The sequence below is a fragment of the Podarcis vaucheri genome (genome assembly GCF_965113315.1).
Source record: "Podarcis vaucheri genome assembly, chromosome: 14".
Classification (NCBI taxonomy): Eukaryota; Metazoa; Chordata; class Lepidosauria; order Squamata; family Lacertidae; genus Podarcis; species Podarcis vaucheri.
The window spans coordinates 31,118,966-31,139,805 of record NC_138752.1 but is presented as its reverse complement, the minus strand read 5'-3'; the positions used below and the strand labels follow the sequence as shown (position 1 = coordinate 31,139,805).

General features: G+C 47.0%; 1 protein-coding gene across 1 annotated transcript; it reads left to right on the top strand.

Annotated features, from left to right (window-relative positions):
* The first annotated feature begins 197 nt into the window (after positions 1–197).
* Positions 198–20,211, top strand: LCMT1 (leucine carboxyl methyltransferase 1). Its single transcript, XM_082199399.1, has 11 exons — positions 198–427; positions 2,147–2,238; positions 2,793–2,914; positions 4,058–4,134; positions 6,196–6,257; positions 10,204–10,306; positions 13,415–13,535; positions 15,630–15,731; positions 16,077–16,168; positions 16,583–16,680; positions 19,227–20,211. Exons 1-11 carry the CDS (start codon positions 348–350, stop codon positions 19,247–19,249), a joined length of 972 nt encoding a protein of 323 aa, XP_082055525.1. The 5' UTR covers positions 198–347; the 3' UTR covers positions 19,250–20,211.
* The last annotated feature ends 629 nt before the right edge of the window (positions 20,212–20,840 follow it).

Below are 20,840 nucleotides of genomic sequence, written 5' to 3'. Positions count from 1 at the left end.
TGTCAAAACACTGGCGACGGTTCCGCCCTCTTAGCGAAAGACTACATTTCCCGGCAAGTCCTGCGACCCTCCCGGCCGCACTTCCCAACCTTGATTGGGTCCGGCGTGGAACTGACAAAGCCTCTGCCCAATAGAAAGTGCAGCGGCGATAAGGGGGTGGGCAAGGAACCTTCACCCGTTTCCGTCGACCAATAGAAACCGCGCAGGCGTGGGCCAATGTGCATGGTCGTTGCTGGCAGGTGAGGAAGCGGTGCTCTGAGGGGTGCAGCGGTGGCGGCGGCCCAGGCATGGGCAGCTCGTGCTCTTCTTCTCTCTTGACCTGATCCAAACTTGCTCTCCGGCCGGCGATGGCGAGCACTTCCCGGGACGTGGAAATCAGCGACGAGGCCGTGAGGAGCACCTGCGACGACGCCTCCCTCTGCAAGCGGTGAGCGAGCGAGGGAGGAGCCTCGGGAGCCACGCCCACCCCTTTCAACGACCCTCCCACCTCATGGGAACGGGGCGGGGCCAAGAGGGAACCAGGTCGGATCAGGCCCATGACGTCACCCCTGGGGATGCTCTTCGGTATCTCGTTGCAGAAGAAGACCACCTCCCCGGGCTTATTGTATTGTTATCATTACAGTGGTACCTCGGGTTACATACGCTTCAGGTTACAGACTCTGCTAACCCAGAAATAGTGCTTCAGGTTAAGAACTTTGCTTCAGGATGAGAACAGAAATCACGCAGCGGCAGCAGGAGGCCCCATTAGCTAAAGTGGTGCTTCAGGTTAAGAACAGTTTCAGGTTAAGAACAGACCTCCGGAACGAATTAAGTTCTTAACCCGAGGTACCACTGTAGTAGGGGCTCTTCATCTGCCTAGGGGCGTTAAGCAAAATGAGAGGCATGTGTATGAGTGAAAAAAGAGATGGCTTGGTATGGAGAACCGTTGCTCTGTTAGAGCATCTGCTTTGCATGCAGAAGGTCCCAAGTTCAATCTCCAATGATGGCACCCAGTGCTGGATTTATGTACAGTGGTACCTCGGTTTAAGAACAGTCCTGTTTACGAACGATTTGGTTTACGGACTCCGCAAAACCAGAAGTAGTGTCCCAGTTTGAGAACTTTACCTCGGTCTATGAATGGAATCCGAATGGTGGAAGGGCACCGGTGGCGGGAGGCCTCATTAGGGAAAGCACGCCTCAGTTTAAGGATGGTTTCGGTTTAAGAATGGACTTCTGGAACAGAGTAAGTTCGTAAAACGAGGTACCACTGTATAAGCCAGTCAAGCTATAGCTTAGGATCCCACTCTCTTGGCCCCCCCCCAAAAAAAATTTTAAAGGATAAAAACCTGGATGTACATTTCCAAAATATAAGATAACCCCCCCTACATACAGCAACAGTGTTTCGTGTTGTGTAGGCTCCTATGATGTAAATTAGGTCCATCAATTACCATATAGCATATATTCAACACAAAAAAACAGCGACAATTTGTTGTTGACAAAGGACAGCTGGACATATAAAGGGCCCCATTACCTTCAGGAGCTTAGGGCCTCATCAAACCTAAATCCAGCCCTAAATCCATGCCTGATGGCATCTCCACACAGGGCTGGTAGAAACTGGTCTGCAACCCTGCAGAGTCGCTGCCAGTCAGTGTAGGTATTACTGATTCAGTAGGACTAATGGGTTGACTTGGTATATAAGCCATTGCCCTGTGTCTTCACACTGTGCATTCTTAAACTATAAGAACATAAGACGAGCCTGCTGGATCAGGCCAAAGGGGGCTCATCTAGTCCAGCATCCTGTTCTGACAGTGACCAACCAGATGCCACATTGGGAAGAAGCCCACAAGCAGGACTCAGGCCCAACTGCGCTCACCCCTACTGTGGTTTTCAGCAACTGGTGTTCAAAAGCATTGCTTCAGTGGAGGCAGATCCTGGCTAGAAGTTGATCCACTGTAACCACATCAGTGACATTTGTAAGCTTCTCTGGGAGGTTTTTTTTTTTAAAAAAAATGCCTAAGAGAGGAATTAAAATGCTTTCAGTAAATTAATAAGAACATAAGAATCCCCTTCATAGATTAGATCAAAGTCCACATCCTCTAGAATTATGTTTTTGACTGACCATGGATTCCAGCCTTGTTAAGAGGGCCTTTCTCTTTCCCTTGGGCAGATATGCAGTAAACGTTGGCTACTGGAAAGATCCTTACCTTGATTATTTTGTGAGGCTGCCAAAAGAAAGGAAGGCGCCTGAAATCAGCCGTGGTAAGTTTGTATGCAAGTATGAGTCCAAAGTGGGCTCCATGAGCCACATACATACATACTCTATTTGTATACTGCCTTTCCACAATTCAAACCATACTCAAGATGGCTTACAACATGAAAACAAAATACATAACTAAAACAAAACAAAAGTAGTCATAAATAATACACAACCAAACTGAACAATTTTTGCATAAATAAAAACAAGATATAAAATAAAGATACAGAAAAGCAACAGCAACACCCCCCCAAACAACACACCCTAAACAACACACCAGCCCAAGAGTCTGTTCAGCAGCCTCAACCTTTGTAGCCGTAGTCAGGGTCCTGCCCTCCGAGGCTAGGTGGAAAAGGCCTGTAAGGCAGAGAGCAGATCTGCCAGGACTCACCGCTAAGACAGTATGTTGGACCAACATGTCTGTTGGACCAGGGCAGGTGTTGTTATTTTCTCTTACAGTTATGACAACATTTTGCAAAATGTACTCAGAATTGATGGATATACTCTGTCAGCTCTTGGTTAGCATTGTCTGATTCTTACAGTACTGTTTTTCTGTTAGGGTATTATGCCCGTGTCCAGGGAGTTGGCCGCTTACTTAAGGCTTTCTTGCAGAAGACTGAATGCAACTGCCAAATTATCAACCTGGGGGCTGGCATGGAAACTCTGTTCTGGAAATTAAAGGTGAGAAATTATTCATTGTTAACGTAAGTGCAAAGAAGGAATTTTATAGCTCCAGGGGAGCCTCTAGTGGTCACTTACAAAAGTATTTTTGTTTCTGGGCTTTTATTACGGTAATCTATATCTAGTAAAGGGACACAGGTGGCACAGAGCCTAGGACTGGCCGATCAGAAGGTCGGCGGTTTGAATCCCCGCGACGGGGTGAGCTCCCATTGCTCGGTCCCTGCTCCTGCCAACCTAGCAGTTCGAAAGCACGTCAGATGCAAGGAGATAAATAGGTACCACTCCAGCGGGAAGGTAAACGGCGTTTTCGTGCGCTGCTCTGGTTCGCCAGAAGCGGCTTAGTCATGCTGGCCACATGACCCGGAAGCTGTACGCCGGCTTCCTCAGCCAGTAAAGTGAGATGAGCGCCGCAACCCCAGAGTTGGTCACAACTGGACCTAATGGTCAGGGGTCCCTTTACCTTTATATCTAGTAAAACAACCCAGGGCAGTGTATTTCAGTCTGGTTCCTCGGTGTTATTAATGGGGGCATGGTCTGCTGAAAGATGGCCTGTCCACTCATTGTTGCTCTTCTCCCCTGCTTTTGTAGCTCCAGGTGAGTTTGGTTCCTGTGGGGGCAATCTCAAGGCTGACAGGCTGGGCTTGCACCATGCATGGCGGAGAAGTCTAGCTCAGTTTCCCCCAATAAAATGGTGTCCTGATGCTTTTCCAGCAGAGTGGTTGGGAAAACCCAGCCAGATGGGCGGGGTAGAAATAAATTATTATGGTTATTATTATTATTTTATTTTATTTTTGACTGTAATCCCCATCTGATGGGAGCTGCAGTCCAAAATGTGGCCCTGCTTGCTGGGGGTGATGGGATTTGTAATCCAAAGTAGGCATTCTGGTTGGTGCAAATGAGAACTGTAGTCCAAAACATAGCTGTGGTGCTGGAGCTGGTGGAAGTTGTAGTCTAAAACACCTGCAGAACACTGGGTTGAGCAATGCTTCTCTAGAACATACACAAAGCTTCGTCAGTGTGGAAAAGGTTTCTAAAAAAGTAGACAGCTTGAAAACTACTGACCTGGGACATAACTGAGGAGCTGAATTGTGTGTCTCTTTATGAGCTGAATGTCTGGCTTCTCCCTCCCCCAATCCCTTTCAGGATGAGAATCTGCTTCCAATAAAATATTTTGAAGTTGACTTCCCATCTATAGTCACAAGGAAAATCCACAACATCAAGTAAGTGCCTGGGTGTGTGCTCTTGACTGAGATGAACATGTTTTTCGGTTTTGAGAAGAAAAGTTGGGGCCAACTCTTACTAGTCATGACGCATCAGTGCCCCCCTCCAAAAAATAACAACTATTGTTATCATTTTAGGTTTTTTACCTACCCTTCACCATGTAGTCCCAGGGTCGGTTACAATAATTTAAAATAACAGTATTAAAATCTGTTAAATATAGTCAAGAGAATAGGGTAGGTTCTAAAATATGTATTTCTCGGGCTTCAGAGGCCAGGTTAAATGGTCACATGGTCTTGCCTATTGGAAGGGGGGGCCAAGGATGAAAAAAATGTATGTGACTGTGCAACTGCGAAGGGCTGAGATTACTTTGGCATGCTAATATAGTTCTGAAAAATATCAAGTCTTTTCTTTCGAAGAGTATTAGTCCTACTCAGAGTAGACCCATTGAAGTTAATGGACATGTTTAGCTTAGGTTCATTCATTTCAGTGGGTCTATTACCCTGTGTGTTTGGTTGTAGGGTCTTGGGGCAAAGCTCCAGCTCCTTCAGGGTCCAACATTCTGTATAAATACATGCACAAAGCTTGTAAGGTTTAGGTCAGATTCAGATTTTCTCTGTTTAAAAGGATTCCTGTCAGTTTCGCTCTTGAAGCACTACTGTATCCTATCCAGGCATGTCTACTCAGAAAAAAATCTTCATTGATTTAACTTACTCCCCACTTATAGGATTGCAATCTTAATTATTCTTTTTAAGTTTCTTTTTTTCTGGGTCGCTTATTTCTCTAGTGCAACAGTAGCTTCACAAGTTGCAAAAAGCTTTATTGGGGTGTGGGACCCAAACAAACGTGTTACAGTTTGCCAGTTGCTTGGGCAATAATAATAATATAATAATAACAATTTATTATTTGTACCCCGCCCATCTGGCTGGGTTTCCCCAGCCATTCTGAGCGGCTTCCACAGAGACCAAAAATACACTAAAATGTCACACATTAAAAACTTCCCTGAACAGGGCTGCCTTAAGATGTTCACATGTTACTGACTTGCACTGTGTACTCAGTTACTGACTTTATAGAATAATAGAATCGTAGGGTTGGAAGAGTCCCAAAGGGTCATCTAGTCCAACCCCCTGTAAGTATATTTATTAGTATCAGCCAACTGTAGCTCTCTGCAGTGTGTATTTTTAATCCTAATATTGTTGTGAGGTGCTTCAAAAGCCTGGTACAGGATTGTAAAGTTGAGTATAAATGTTAGAATGAATGAAAGTGAAACGGCTCCTGTCCCAAATGTTAGGGTCTTAGCAGGTCTGCTGTGGGGGTCTATAGCTTGTGAAAGGACCCTTAGTCTTGCTTAGTAAAGAGGGGATCATGCATTGTCTTGAACATTGGCTGCACTGTGGGTAACAAGGTGCAGTAGACCCAAGCTTTTGCTTTAAGCAATGTATCTGAAATGAACTTGTGGAAAGGGCTTGCCGGATGTTGTGCAGTCTGAGAACTGCTCCTTGTCAGTTTCAGACACACACAAGTTCACACAGAATCATAGAATTGTCGAATTCAAAGGGAAACCAAAGGATCGTCCAGTCCAATCCCCTGCAATGCAGAAAGCAAGGCCATGTATTTTGGCAATATGAGAAGGGAAATGTCTCAGTGTGCCCAGGAGCCAATCCCTGCTTGCCTACCCTTTCCTGGACAGCACCCCCAGAATGGACCCTTCTTCCCTCCAGTAGAGGAAGGGTTGTGACTCAATGGTTGAAGCATCTGCTTTGCATTCAGAAGGCCCCAAGTTCAGTTCCTGCTATCTTCAGGGAGGGCTGGGAGAGAACCTTTTCTGACACCCTGGAGAGCTGCTGCCAGTCAGTGTGGACAGTACTGAGCTAGATGGAACAACGCATCTTACTGCCCAGATGGTGCGAACACACAAGAGACTGGGCTCTGCAGCAGTCAGGCCTAGTGATCTCTTTCCAGCAGGGGGCACACACGGCCTCCCTCTCTTTACAGCTTCCACCAGCAACGACTCGCTGACTCCTTTTCCTTCTTTTTCTTTTTTTTGTCCTTCTCTCCCACAGATCAAAACCTCCCTTGTCAAAACCAATTATGGAAAGCCATTCAGGGGAGTCTCTTCTAATGGGTGAGTCATCTTAAAAATCCATCGGTAAAGCAAGGTGGCATTTCTAAAGCCGCTACCACCTCCTCACTCTATTCTGCTATGTGGGCACCTTCTCAATGTTTCACAAAATGCACTTGTATTGCATTTAACCTTTTCTTTGCCTAGCTTTTTTACCAACCCATATTTGCTGCTCCTTGAATCAGCCTGTGAAAGAACTGCTCTTTGCCCCTTGCTGAAAGGTACTGGCACACTCTTGACTAGGAATGTTAGGGTTCTGTTGGGACTTCCTGTCTCTCCTCTCCCCCCACATTCCTAACAGTTTAAGAACATAAGAAGAGCTCTGCTGGATCACGCCAGTGGCCTATCTAGTGCAGCATCCTATTTCTACAGTGGCCTGACAAGATGCCTGTGGGAAACCCGCAAGCAGGATTGGGGCACAAGAGTGCTCTTTCCACCCTTTCTTTTCCCCCACCAGGAACAGGTATTCAGAAATATTACTGCTTCTGGCTGTGGGAGCAGAGCAGAGCCATCATGGCGAATAGTCACTGACAGCCTTCTCCTCCATGAATCTGTCTAATCCTCTTTTAAAGCCATCTAGGTTTGTGGCCATCACTGCCTCCTGTGGCAGTGAGTTCCATAGTTTAACTATGTGCTGCATGAAGAAGTGACATCTCTGGTATTTGTCCTGCGCCTTCCAACATTCAGTGCCAGTGTTATGAGAGAGGTAGAGAAACGTTTCTCCACACGCTTTCTCCATGCCATACATAACTTTTTAAACTTACGTCATGTCGCCTCGCCTCTTATTTGCCTTTTCTCTAAACTGAAAAGTTCCAAATACTGCAAGTTTTCTTCACAGCAGAGTTGCTCCATCCCCTCGATCTTTTTGGTTGCACTTTTCTAACTCTGCAAGATTATTTTTGAGGTGGCCAGAACTGCACTGTACCCAATATTCCAAATGCAGCCGTGCCATGGATTTGTATAAGAGCATCACAAACCCTGGCAGTTTTATTTTCAGTTCCTTCCCTAATGATCCGTAGCATGGAATTTGCTTTATTTTTCACAGCTGCTGCACAGTGGGTTGACATTGAGCTTATAATTCTCTGCCGCTTGCTTGTTCTTTTGCTGCCTAGGAAAGGAAAGCCTTTCAGGAATGACAGCCGTTACCTTCCTCCGCCTCCGTTGATGGCAGGAGCCTTCCTCCGCATGCTTCGTTGGGTGTCGCCCAATAGATCTGTGCTGCCCTTGACAGCATTGTCCGTTAGTTGCTTTATCTTGTTTTGGCTTCTCGGGCAAATGAGTCCAAGAGTTAACGGCTAAAAAAACTGGCCAGTGGCGATGCATGGCAGGTGGGAGATCGGAGGGAGGTTCCAGACATTAGAGAGGCATAACTCTGAAAGAGCATCCCTCTAACAACAAACCTAGTTTCGGAACTGAACTGGTAGTTTTGGGGTACGCTCTTATAGAAACGTAGAGTTGGAAGGGAGTTGTAATGCAGGAATCACAGCTTTAAAATCCCTGACAGGTGGTTACCCAACCTCTGCTTAAAAACCTCCCATGAAGGAGAGTCCACCGCATTCCCAGGTAGTCTGTTCCACTGTCAAACAGCTTTTCCCATTGGGAAGTTCTTCCTAATGTTTCGTCTTAATCTCCTTTCTTGTAAATTGAATCTGTGGGTTTAGGTCCTACCCTCTGGAGCAGCAGAAAACAAGCTTGCTCCATCTTTCCTGTGCTAGCCCTTCAGTTATTTGAAGATGGCTATCATATCACTATCTTATGATTTTGTTCTGTGCTCATACTGCCTCCCTCCCCAGTTTTGCCTTGCTGGGGTTATTGCCACCACTGGAGACTAGGGGACTTGGAAACTGCCAGATTTCTCCAATATTTTATAGTATTTTCAATCAATATCCTTTCATTGTTAGTAATGAAGCGGGAAATTTTCTGCGGGAAAATTTAAACTGGGAAATGTTCTCCACCTGCCCTCCCCAAATGCTCAGGCTTGATAGCCAGACTCCCTCTCCTTTCCTGCCCTGATGAGGAACTTGCCATTTCATCTTACAGAAACCCCAAATGGTCTTCCCTAGCCTCTTCAGGAATGTTTTGCCAATCATAGAGTTTCAGAAACCTAGTTTCAGAATTGAGCTGGTAGTCTGGGGGAAAGCTCATATAGAATCTTATAGTAGTAGACTAGGAAGGGATCCCTAAGGGTATTTTAGTCCAACCCTGTGCAATGCAGAAATCACAGTGAAAACATCCCTGACAGATGGCAATCCAACTTCTGTTTAAAAACCTCCAATCACGTCGACCATGTTGCCTCTCTTGCTACGGGTGCTCTGCTCTCTCCTGCTTCAGCTGATGAAATCTCCTCCGACACCTTTCCTGCCCTGCCGCATCTTTCTGCTCCGTTAGCCCCAAATGGTTAGGTTGCTTCCTGGTTCCAGGGCAGTCTTCTTGCTTCATCAAGCACAGCGCCAGTCTAGAGTATGGACTCTTGAGGAGCAGGCTTTCATCTCACAAGCAAGGTTGCTGTTGTTTTACTCTGAAAGCAAGCTTTCCAGCAGTTTGACAACATCTCCATATCTAACTGAAGGAAAAAATGAAGTTGTGAATTTTCTCCTTGCTTTGCTGGAAATTTCTCGAGGGGAGCTGCTTCCCCTTGAGCAGGGATGAAGAACCCATGTCTCTCCAGACATCATTTGACTCCAAATCCCATCATGCCTAGCTTTTGGGCATACTGGCTAGGACTAATGGGAGTTGGAGTTTAGATTTGGATTTGATATCCCGCTTTATCACTACCTGAAGGAGTCTCAAAGCAGCTAACATTCTCCTTTCCCTTCCTCCCCCACAACAAACACTCTGTGAGGTGAGTGGGGCTGAGAGACTTCAAAGAAGTGTGACTGGTCCAAGGTCACCCAGCAGCTGCATGTGGAGAGCGGAGACACGAACCCGGTTTCGCAGATTACGAGACTACCGCTCTTAACCCCACTACACCACACTGGCTCTCACAGCAGCATCTGGAGAGCATTGATGCCTGGTCCTCTTTGGAAGGCGGTTTTCTGCTGGCGGGCTTTTGGTAGCTAGGGATAGCCTGGCAGGGGATTTTAAATTTATTTTTAAACTTAGATTATTGTATTTTTGTGTGCTTTTAAATGTTTAACCGGGTAGATTACAAATGATTGAGAAGTGTCTATCAGTTGTAGAACAGGTATGGGGAGCCTCTGGATCTCCAAATGTTGATGAACTGCAACTCCCATCATCCCTAGCCATTGACCATGCTTCCTGGGTCTGGTAGGAGTTGTGGTTTAGCCACATTTGGAGGGCACCATGTTGGAGAAGGCTGGTGTAAGGCAAGAATGGGAGAATTCCAGGTACATCCAGGTTCCTAAGAACTCGAAATTTGCCACCCTTGGTATCCTTGGAAAATACCACTCATGCCTCTGGGTGAGATGTGTTTTTTCCAATCTCTTTTTAAATCCCATCACCAGATAATATTTTTCAGCAGTCAATGACATTTGCTTTTGTGAAAGCAATTTAGTGCCATGTCACGACTGTAAAATCCCCCAAATCTTTAAAAGTGCTACAGCTTTGATGTGTTGGGTTTGGAGAAATGAGAGCATTTAAGTCAGCTTTTAAATACTAGTCCACACATTTTAGCTGGCTTGTATCATCATCATCTATTTTATGTCCCACTTACTTGCCGTTCCAACACGTATAAATACACAAAATTTAAAAACCATCCTGTCAGAGCATTAAACATTGACAGTTAAAGTGTGCAGTAAAACAAGCCCATTAAAACAGCACAACAATTAAAACAGTTCCCTAATGCAGGCATTTGTGGCCTCGGAGGGAGAGAAAGCAGCAACATCTGCAAAGTTCCTCTCGCTGGTCACCTAACTGTGATTTTCATTTTTTGCTTGCCTTGGGCAAGTAGTGATAAATGAAAGGGCTTTAACTGCTGCTTCCTCTACAGATGCTCATAGCCTGGACTCCAGCCGCTACGCCATTGTTGGTGCGGATCTCCGAGAGCTACCCAAACTAGAGGAAAAGCTGAAGAAATGCAACATGGATCCACAGTAAGACTGGAGTGCAAAGGCTTCTGGGAACGTTCTGGGTAATGTGCCGCCTAGGAGGTAGCAATTCACAGTGTTCAAAACTCCCATTGTTCTAGGCGCATTTTGCGACAGGGAATTTCATTAGCGCGAGCAGTTTCTGAGCTCTGGGTGCAGTACTGCACCTAAGATTTCAGATTAAAACTGCAGGGTGGAAGGAAAGGAGGGCCTTTTTCTGTCCCCCCACTTCCAGCTACTCTCTGAAGACTGGATAAGAGACTCTCTTAAGAATATTAGGGGGGTGGGGCAGGGGAAGGACTAGACCATGTGAAAAATGAACACAATATTTTACCTGCAGTTCATTCATTTCTGCAGTTCATTCAGCTTTGTATTCTTGTTATAAGAAATCAGTGTGCTTAGACATTCCGTTGTTGGGCCCATAACCTAGGTTTAAGGTGCCATTTAGTGCCCAACTTTCATATCTCAATTTCTAACACTGGTGATTCAGCCTGGTTTTTAAAAGCTGTGGATGTTGTTCAGATACACAGAGTGTAAGAAAATTGTTTCAGTGCAGCAGCCTTTGCCAACCTTGTCCCTGCCCCGCCCCCCAATGTTCTGGACTACAGCTCTCAGCAGCCCCAGTCAGCACAGGTGTGCTGCTGGGAATCGTGGTCCAAAACATCTGGAGGGCACCAGGTTGCCAAAGGCTGCAATGCAGCATTGAGTTTTACTACAGCGGTGCCAAGCAGGACATGTTTGTGGTTCTTGCTGCTTCAGTTTTGAGACTTAAAGGAGCCTGGCTGTCCTGATCCAGGTGATTTACGTTTTCCAGGCTACTGATTGTGTATGCTGGAATGTGTGTAGTTACATTGCCCTGGGGTCAGGTTGCTCTGACTGCGTTTCTTGGGTCCGATGACTATTTGCTCTGTTGCCATCCTAGCAAGGCATGCATATATCTGCAGAGGCTATTTTCCGGCCTCTGATTTCTGTTTTAGATACAGTGGTGCCTCGCAAGATGAAAAGAATCCGTTCTGTGATTCTCTTCGTCTAGCGGTTTTTTCGTCTTGTGAAGCAAGCCCATTGAAGGATTAGCACTATTAGCGGCTTTTAGCGGCTTTTAGCGGCTTATCTGCTGATCGGATCAGCTGATAAGCGGCTTAGCGGCTTAGAAAAAGGGGGGGGGGGGACCAGCAGGAACTCGCAAGACATTGCCGTCTTGCGAAGCAAGCCCATAGGAAATTCGTTTTGCGAAGCACCTCCAAAACAGAAAACTCTTTCGTCTAGCAAGTTTTCCGTCTTGCGAGGCATTCGTCTTGCGGGGCACCACTGTACTGCTGTAAGTTGCCCTCCCATAAGGCTGAGAGGTGATTCAAATCCTCTCTTCTCCACCCCCTCTCCTTTCTGCTAGGGGGATGTGCCCTCAACTAAAAAATGCCCTTTCATGGTTTGGGCTTCTCTGTGGACCTCAGGAGGTGAACAGAGATAGGATTTCCAGATCATTGTGGTGTGCAGACTACAGACTGAGCAGAAATGTGTCTGTAGGCAACATAAGCAGCATGGAGCTACAATTCACGCAGGGTAAGGCTACCCTGTGCTCTGCCTCCACAGCAGGTGACAGCAATGCTTCTGAATACCAGTTGCTGGAAACCGCAGGAGGGGAGAGTTGCTCTTGAGCTCAGGGCCTGCATGAGGGTTTCACTTTGGGGCATCTGGTTGGCCACTGTGAGAACAGAATGCTGGATTATCTGGACCCCCTTTGGCCTGATCCAGCAGAGCCCTTACATTCTTCCTGCTTTCCCACACCTTTCCTCTCTCTCTTTTCTCCCCCACCTGCCCACCCAGCCTCCATATAGAATTCCTTTGCCTCCTAGCAGTTGGTTTTGCCTGTTGCTGTCAGTATCTGAAAGCAGCCCTGCAAGCAAAGAGATTACTCATTGGTTTGAGTCATGCTGATGGAGTGGTGGGTGGGCAGTTTCTGCCTTGCTGGGCTAATGGAGAGGGAGCTGAGCTGACCCCTTCCTCCTCCTGCTGCTACACCATGTTCTTAACAGCTGATCAGAAGGCAGAGACCCCTTTCTGCCGATTTGCTTTATTTCTATGTGAACGTAACTTGCAGGGAAGGTTATCTGCACCACGCTCTAACCAACTGAGCTATCCACTTGGATTGGTCCACCTGGCTCAGTATTGTCTGCACTGACTGGCAGTGGCTCTCCAGGGTTTCAGGCAGGGAGTCTTTCCTAATGTTTACCTGAAGATGTCATTGGGGATTGAACCAGAGGCCTTCTGTCTGCAAAGCAGATGCTCTAACAGCTCTGTTAAGGCTCTTCAGCGGAGCCAAGCTGAAAACACCTCACTCTTCTTCCCCTTCCCCTGAATCACACAGCTTGATGGACACTTTTAGAGTGAACAGCTTTTCACCTCCTTGTTGCTGGGGCCCTGGATAGCTTGGTGTAGATCAGCCTTTCCCTCCAACCTGGTGCCCTCTGGAAATTTTGGATTACAACCCCCATCATCCCCAGGTGGGGCTGGGAAAGACCCCTTCTGTCTGGACTACTGCTGGAATTGAGCCTAGGACTTGCTGATCAGAAGGTCGGCGGTTCGAATACCCATGACGGGGTGAGCTCCTGTTGCTTGGTCCCTGCTTCTGCCAACCTAGCAGTTTGAACGCACATCAAAGTGCAAGTAGATAAATAGGTACCGCTCCAGCGGGAAGGTAAACGGTGTTTCTGTGCATTGCTCTGGTTCGCCAGAAGCAGCTTAGTCATGCTGGCCACATGACCGGGAAGCTGTACGCCGGCTTCCTCGGCCAATAAAGTGAGATGAGCGCCGCAACCCCAGAGTTGGCCACAACTGGACCTAATGGTCAGGGGTCCCTTTACCTTTACCAAACAGTGGTGTGGCTTGGTAAAAGGCAGTTTTCTGTGTTGTCCTTCTCTGATGCTCTTGAAATTCTGGGATACCAGAGGAGAAAACACACAGAGAGAGCATTGCAATTCCTGCATTGCAAGGGATTGAATTGGGTCCCATCCAACTCTACAGTTCTATGATTATATGTATATATAGTCCACCATGTATGTATACTGATCTTGTTCTCTTCCCCTCCCTCTTTCTTCCCCCTCCCCAACTTAAAAGTTTGCCAACTCTCCTGTTGGCAGAATGCGTCCTGATCTATATGACCCAAGACCATTCTGCGAACCTCCTCAAGTGGGTGGCTGGCATGTTCCAGACCGCCATGTTTATCAACTACGAGCAGGTAAGCCCAAGCAGTGGTAGTCTTCCTATGCTCCTCACTATGGCAAGGGCCTCAAGTACGAATCCCTCATTTGAAACATGGAAAGCAGGTATGGTGGGAGAGAGAGAGATAGAGAGAGAGATAGGATGATCCAAATTATAATCCTATCTCTGCCCCTTGGAACTTTGACTGTTTTTATATATGAAGCTGTTTTGGTATGTTTTGATTCCATTGTAAATTGCTTTGGGATGCGTTACAAATTGCAAGTTCTAAATGAAATAATTTAATTTAGTGGGACTACTCAAAGTAGGCCTAACGTTGGATACCATCCCAGAAGCACAGGCATTCCAGCAAAGGTTTGGGTTAAGGATTTACCTCTGGGAGACTGCAGAGTTTCTGAAGGTCGGTGCCCCAGAACAATTGGAGACCAATTCTGTTTCTGCCCAGTTATTTGTTTTGTGTCCCCACCCACTCACTCACCCCCAACACTCCAGCGGAGCCCCTTTTAAGTGCAGGGCTGTATATGTATATGTATATGTATATGTATATGTATATGTATATGTATATGTATATGTATATGTGTGTATGCTGAGCAAAACAGCTGCTGAGTCAGAGGTAGCCGAACTCAAGCATTGTGAGCAATCTTATGTAACTTTATGGAACGTTAATCATGTTGTGGTTTCTGTGGCTTTGGCAGCTTGAATGGAGCAGGGGGGTGGGGGAAGTAGCTGAGCTGCAAGCCAAGTCCACATGAAAAGGAGAAACTGCTGGTTGCTGAGTGAGGGCGGAAATGCAGATGAGAGGTTTGATATGCCAGCTTTGGCTGTGAATTCAGACGGAGGTGGCAGTTGAAGGAAAGGTTTCTACTGATCCACTGGAGCTGGTTGCTTTCCCATCAGATCCCATCAGCATTCAGAGAAGGGAGCATTCCAGGGTTAAGATGCTCATGAAGCAGCCATTCGTGTAGGGTTTTCACCCTGTTGCCATGTGTGCTTTACTTTATTTTTTAAAACCATTCTGTGCACCCTGTCAGGCACAGCTGGTGATAGTAAAAAGTCTTTTGGCTTTTGCCAGCCAGATGTTTCAGACTACAACTCTCACTGGCACTGGCTTGGAGCTATTGGGAGTTGTAGTGCAAAACAGCTGGAAGGCAGCAGGTTTGGGGGACGGCTGGTCTAAATGGAGTTGTGGGCCCCACCTGTATGCATCATCATGTTTGGGGCAGGAAAAACGTAAACATCTCCATATGTCCCCTCCATCTTGCTTGTGGATTAGATCACAACTTTTCGTTGCCTGGATTTAGTGAGGCTGTTTTGGGGCACCAAAATTTGTATTTTATGGAGAAAGATACATGCAAAATGTAAATGTTCAGATGGATGCATTCAAAGGCGCATATTTTACACAAAGAGTACATACAAAATGCCTGCTGATGTAATACAGACTTCTCGTTCACTTTTTCGAAAAATCTGCACAAAGTGGGGTGTAAAGTACTTCTGATTGAGTGCAACAGGACTGAAATGGGTCAAAATTCACAGGGCCCTTTCCCTGTTCTGCACACAATACCAACCTCCACACTTCTGCAGTGGGCTTGCAATGGGGGATTCTTTCTTTCTTTCTTTCTTTCTTTCTTTCTTTCTTTCTTCTTTGCAGAATTTATGTACTGCTTTTCAGGTGGACCTCACAAAGTGGTTTACCTAAGGTTATTACAACAATAGGCATTGAGCTTTTTTTTAAAAAAAAAGTTACAAAAGAATGGAAAACACAACTTGCTTGTTTAGAAAAAGCGCTTGCCTTTTCTTCTTCTCCCCCCTCAGAATAAGGCAGTCCTTCAGATGCAGGTGGCAGTTGGGGGAGGGCAGGAGGGAGGGGGCACTATGGGAACTGGAGGGCAACAGCTGCACAAATCGTGGTGGTAAGAAGAATGTTATGTGTGGATCTAAGGATTTGAGACTTCTGGGCTGGAGTGCTTCCTGCGATAAAGGAGGGCATGTGAGTGAGTCCCTGTGCACACCTGCTCCCTGAATAAGAGGTGTGTGTGTGTGGGGGTCCTGGTTCTTAGGCAGGAGCACCCTCTCTCCCAGCTCCCTTTCAGCCAGTCTTTTGTACCCTCCCCAGGTGAATATGTCTGATCGATTTGGGCAGATCATGATTGAGAACTTGCAGAGCCGGAAGTGCAGCCTGGTTGGTGTGGATGACTGCAGATCTCTGGATTCCCAGGTCAGATGTTCTGAGTGGGTGAGGTGGCCTTTTTTGCACAATCTATAATGCTTACCTCTGGGTTTCGCTGTGCTGTTTGAGATCACTCCCTCCCCCTGCCACCCCAATGGTCCTTTTTAAATCTATTGGATAGTGCCTGTGCCTGTGCTGGGGAGAAGGGAATATGTACCTGCAGCCTTAGTTTCAGAGATGCATCATATATTTTAAGTTCCTGCCAAATTGTATTAAAAGGGTGGGTGTGCCTGGGGCCCAGAGGTTTGCACCCTCCCTGCTTCTCCTCCTTCCATCTCACCTGATGGAGAACCTGCCCTTCTGCTTATACTTCTCACTGGGTTTCCTTCACAGAAGGAACGTTTCCTGCAAAACGGCTGGGAAACAGCAAATGCCATCGATATGATGAAAGCCTACAATTGCTTGCCGAAAGATGATGTCAGAAGGTAAGCTCCTCCTTGCTCTTGCACCAATGGGAGTTGTAGTATTTGACTGCTCTTTTTTTTTTTTTACTTATAAATTTATTGAATATATTTTGGCTTCACCATTTAAGGCAAGCCTCAGCAAGGCGCCTTACAGTAAAAATGGTGAAAGGAAAATTGAAAACATAAGAAAACTGTTTTAGGTAGTAAATAACAACAACTTCAACAACAACAACAACAACAACAGAAAAGGAGGTTTGTGGAGTATGAAAGTGTCTGGCTCACTGATGCCCCATGAGCTTCAGGATTTGAATCCAGATCTTGTAGGGCCCAACCCAGCACTCTTGCTGCTGTCTTCTGCTCCAAGCTGGGTTGGAAGGTAGGGGTCTCTCTCTCTGTGTGTGTCTACTGCTATCCTTCCTATCTTCTTCCTTCCAGGATAGAAGCACTTGAGTTTCTGGATGAGAAGGAACTGCTCGAACAGCTCATGCAACATTACTGTCTGTGCTGGGCTACCAAGGACTCCAGTAACCTGGGTGAGGATATGCTTTGGCAGGGTTCTCCTTGAGGGTTTGGAAAGGCTGGCATAGGTTCTTGTGGGAGGTCTTGGGCAAGTTTGTGGACCTGCTTGCCACCAGCTGTACAGGGAGAGTAATTCACCCGCCCTGCTTCCAATTTCACCAGGAACTTGATTCCATATGTGGTGCTCCTGTTCCCATAGGAATGCCTAGGTATGTGTTGGGGGAGGGAATGCAGACATCCTTGGTTCAAACTGTCATTCCGTGGAATGATCCTGCAACACAAACGTTAAGCCATATATTGTCTAAGGGTGACCCATCCCACAGGATGCTTAATTTGTGTGCATTCATTTTCAATAAGCTCTGCCCATGCAGTAGAAGGGCAGTTGGACAACAGCTAGACCCCACGAGGGGTCGTCCAAATGGCCGTTCCTCTCTTCCACCCTTGGCAGCCGCAGAGTTTTGCTCCAGTACCTCTCCAGTGAGGAAGTTCCCACCCCAGGTGGGAACAGGCAGTGCTGTTCCAGGCTCAGTGAGCACCTAATAAAAGGGGTGTGTGGCTGGGACTCTGCTGTTGCATCATTGGGCTCAGCCTGAACAGGGGAAGCAGGCTTGGGAAAATATTCTTCCTCTCCATTCCTCCCTCCCTCCCGCCACCCTGGTGAGTTCAATTAACGCTAAGCACTTCCTGCATCTAACTTACCAATTTGCAAACACTCCAGATTTTTTGAGGGTTTGTGTGTGTTCCAATTTAAATTGCAGACCCTGGACAGGCAGGTGTGTGCAGACCTGGCCTCCCCCCTCCTCTCCTCTTGGTGTCTCCTGGTTGAGTGACTCATCCTATGAATGGACTTGACATGTCAAGGCGAAGGTCTTGGGTCAGTCCTCCATCAGCAGTCTGTGTGTCAGGAGGGTCCACAGAAAGGGCACTGTTTCCCCTCTGGTTGCGTCCAGAGGAGAAACGGTAAGTCCTGTTGGGACTGGCTTCGGAGAAGTGGAGTGCACACATCAGCCAATTTCCCAGCAGGGCTGTTTGCCATTATCTCTCTGGAGCCACCCTCCTGATTAGCAAATCCTCGGAGCTGCCTCTGTGCCCCTTTGGATTTCAGCTGGAGCTGCATACAGGAGATGGGGGCGGGAGGAGAAGAGGAAATCTGGAAGTGGGCCTCAAAGCCATATCTTTCCTACCTCTGTGCTACCCCAATCTGAGACGGCTAGATTGGGCAGCCTTTGTGAACCAGTTTCATTGTGCATCTTTACTGCAGGTGGGGGAATTGCTCTGGCCAGCTCACCTACCCCAAGGCAGTATCAGAAACCCTTGCATGTGGGTCCTTCCTGTGCTGTTCCAATAGAAAGCCAGATTCTCATGTAACAGTAATCTATGACTCGTCGTTATATATGAACCCTGCCCAGTAGCACGACTGTGGTTTGTTTACTGCCGACAACCCATGATGATGAACCTTGGTTTGTTTTAACTGTGGATTGGCATTGCCTGGGAGCCCAGCACCCTTTCTTTAACTATGGTATGTTTAGCCCCTCACCCAACTCAGATGTTCCCTAAGCGACAAAGGCAAGAGCAGCTGGAAAATGAAATAAATCATGGCTTCTTTGATCGCCTGTGGGGCAGCTCATGGTTTGTTGAGCAAGCCATGGTAATGCCTCTACACAGGTGTAAAATTACATTCTGGACCTCAGAAGATCTCTTATACTCTGATTATTCATTACTAGCATTGGACTCTTCCAGGGTCTCCTCACCCTAGTTTCCCCCCTCTCTTTTCCCGTCTCACTAGACTCCTAGGTGTGCTTGGATCAAAGGTAGAGAACAGGTTGGCAAGAGTATGAAGGATCCTACCTCGCCTTTTAAACTCTTTGTCCAGTGGACACCGTGTCCCGGCAGTCTGGCTGTGAGGGAAATGCATTCCTTAAGGGTTGTGGGTGGGAAGTTGCCCTCACCAGACTTGAGAGCCCACATGGGGAGGGAGCCCAACACACCTCTGTTTGCTCAAGCAGGGGGGCTGTGGCAGCAGGGCAGACCTTGTAATAATTCTTTTAAGAGGGAGCCATGTTTTGCTTGGGTGTCCATCCTGCTACATTTGCCCTGTAACCTGCAGATCCAGCTATGATTCCGACTGATGACATTTTAAAGAGGGAAATAAAAAAGAGAGGTGAAAGTGCTCGGCTGCTTCTCTTCTGGAGGCTCTGGAATCAGCACCTTAGCGAATACTACGTTATGCAAAATGAATGTTGAATCGCCACTCTACCTTTTTTCCTAGAGACATTTGAGTCCTCCTCAGTCATCTATTACTCCATGTCCAAATGTATACCAGATTTCAGTGCAAGATGTCCTGTTTCCCACTACACCGTAAGGCAGGAATGCAGCCCTCTAGATGCTCTTGGACACCAGCTCCCAGCAGCCAGGGGTGGACCAGGGTGATGGGAGCTCTGGTCCAACAACCTCTGGAGGACCCCAGGCTCTCCATCCCTGCCCTAAGGTCTTACCTGTTTGTGCATCCAATTTAAGCTGAACTGGATTTCACTGTCTGCCTGTCTTCCTCCCAAACTAGGCCTTGCGGAGATTGCTCTATAGTGCATTTGCTCCAGTGGAGCTCGAGGCGAATCTGCTGCCCCCTCCTGGTGGGGGTCTGCATGCATCAGTGCCAGCCTGCCCGCCAGCCCTCGATCGCTGGTGTCCTGGAGAACTTGAGCAGTGGAGCATTTTGCAGGGACAGTCCCTCTCACTGCTGGCCCCGAGTCATCTTGCCATGTTTCAAATAAATCCCCAGTTTTGCTAGCAACTGAATAACAAGACTCTCTTCCCTTCTCTGCCTGCTCCTGGGACCTGTTCTTTGGAATTACTACAGACAAGACGTTTAGTGTTTTTCAGATGTGTTAGATGGTGGAAGTCTGGTTGTCCAAACGTGCTCATCCTCTCTATTGCACTGGGCTGGGTAAGGTTGGTTGAGCCACTCTTGGGAGGGAGTGGAACATACTGGTGGAAATACATGTTTATATTTTCTCCGTTGATCTTGAAGGCTCCCCTCCTGTCATGTGTGCCTCTCTTTATTTTGTGGGGTGTTGCTCCTAGTCTGTCCTCAGCCCCTGCTGCAGTGAGGTGTCTGTTCCCTCTGTGTGAACATCAGCCTGGGCTGGCCCACCCATGTGGCAGGATCCACAGGGGCAGCAGACCCGGCCTCAGAGGAATGCTTCACCTCCTGTGGTGCCCTCCTTGGAGACTGGATTTACCTCCTCCTTGGCATCCCCCCCAGTGCCACCTCTAGAGTGGCCCCTTGGCTAATACTATGCACTGCTAGCCTCCTCCCACCCTTGTTCCCAACCCAATGTAGATCTTCCCTCCCCACCTTGTACCTGATGTAAATCGTCACTCATCCCTTCTTCCCTGACGGGTGGAATGCCATTTTGAGGTTTGCCTCAGGTGCCAAAATGTCTTGGGCTGGCCCTGCTCCTCAGCTGTGTCAAGGGCAGGCTGGCTGTGTTGAAATGTTCTCTTAACTCACCTGTAGCAAGGGTTAATAAACTGGTTTTTTGTAACATTGTGTACTGCCTTGTTTCTGCTTATCTCTTAAAAAGGGGTTGTTGTTTTTACTGCAAACATAATTAAAAGAAACAAGAAACATCGGCTACTGTTAGCAATAAAGAATAATTCATCAATCCTACTTCAAGCATATATAGTTAATATAAGCGGTCAGTGTGCTCAAAAATACATCCAAACACAATGGCTGAATATAAGGTACTAGTGTTGCTCCTTGGGAAGGCTGTGAATAAACAAAACAAAACAAACACCAGGGCAACTTTGAAATCTGGTTAAAACCAGTGCAGTTTTGAAACCATTGGCTAAAATCTGCATAGTTTTGAAAGGTTTAGTCCACCATCTTGATTCAAAATGGTGTCCGATTGTATCCAAACATTGATGGACAGCTGCTCTTTGATCTCAGGGATCATCATGCAAAACTGCTTAAGAGAGGTCCAAATGCACGGCAAACAAAATATATAGGAATTATCTGAGAGGTTCCCTCCTGTCTCCCAACCCTTGCAGCTTCCAAGCATGTAGGAGTCCCAAGCACCCTATGTTCCTATGGAAAAGGCCCATCCACTATTTATTCCTATTAGGGAAAGGTGGAAGTGCTGGGATATGAAGCCAACCATGTGCTATAAGTTTT

Coding starts and splice junctions, on each gene's coding strand:
- LCMT1 (XM_082199399.1), top strand. CDS start 348: ATGGCGAGCACTTCCCGGGACGTGGAAATCAGCGACGAGGCCGTGAGG. Junction 2,239..2,792: donor GGCGCCTGAAATCAGCCGTG/GTAAGTTTGTAT, acceptor TTTTTCTGTTAG/GGTATTATGCCCGTGTCCAG. Junction 2,915..4,057: donor CTCTGTTCTGGAAATTAAAG/GTGAGAAATTAT, acceptor AATCCCTTTCAG/GATGAGAATCTGCTTCCAAT.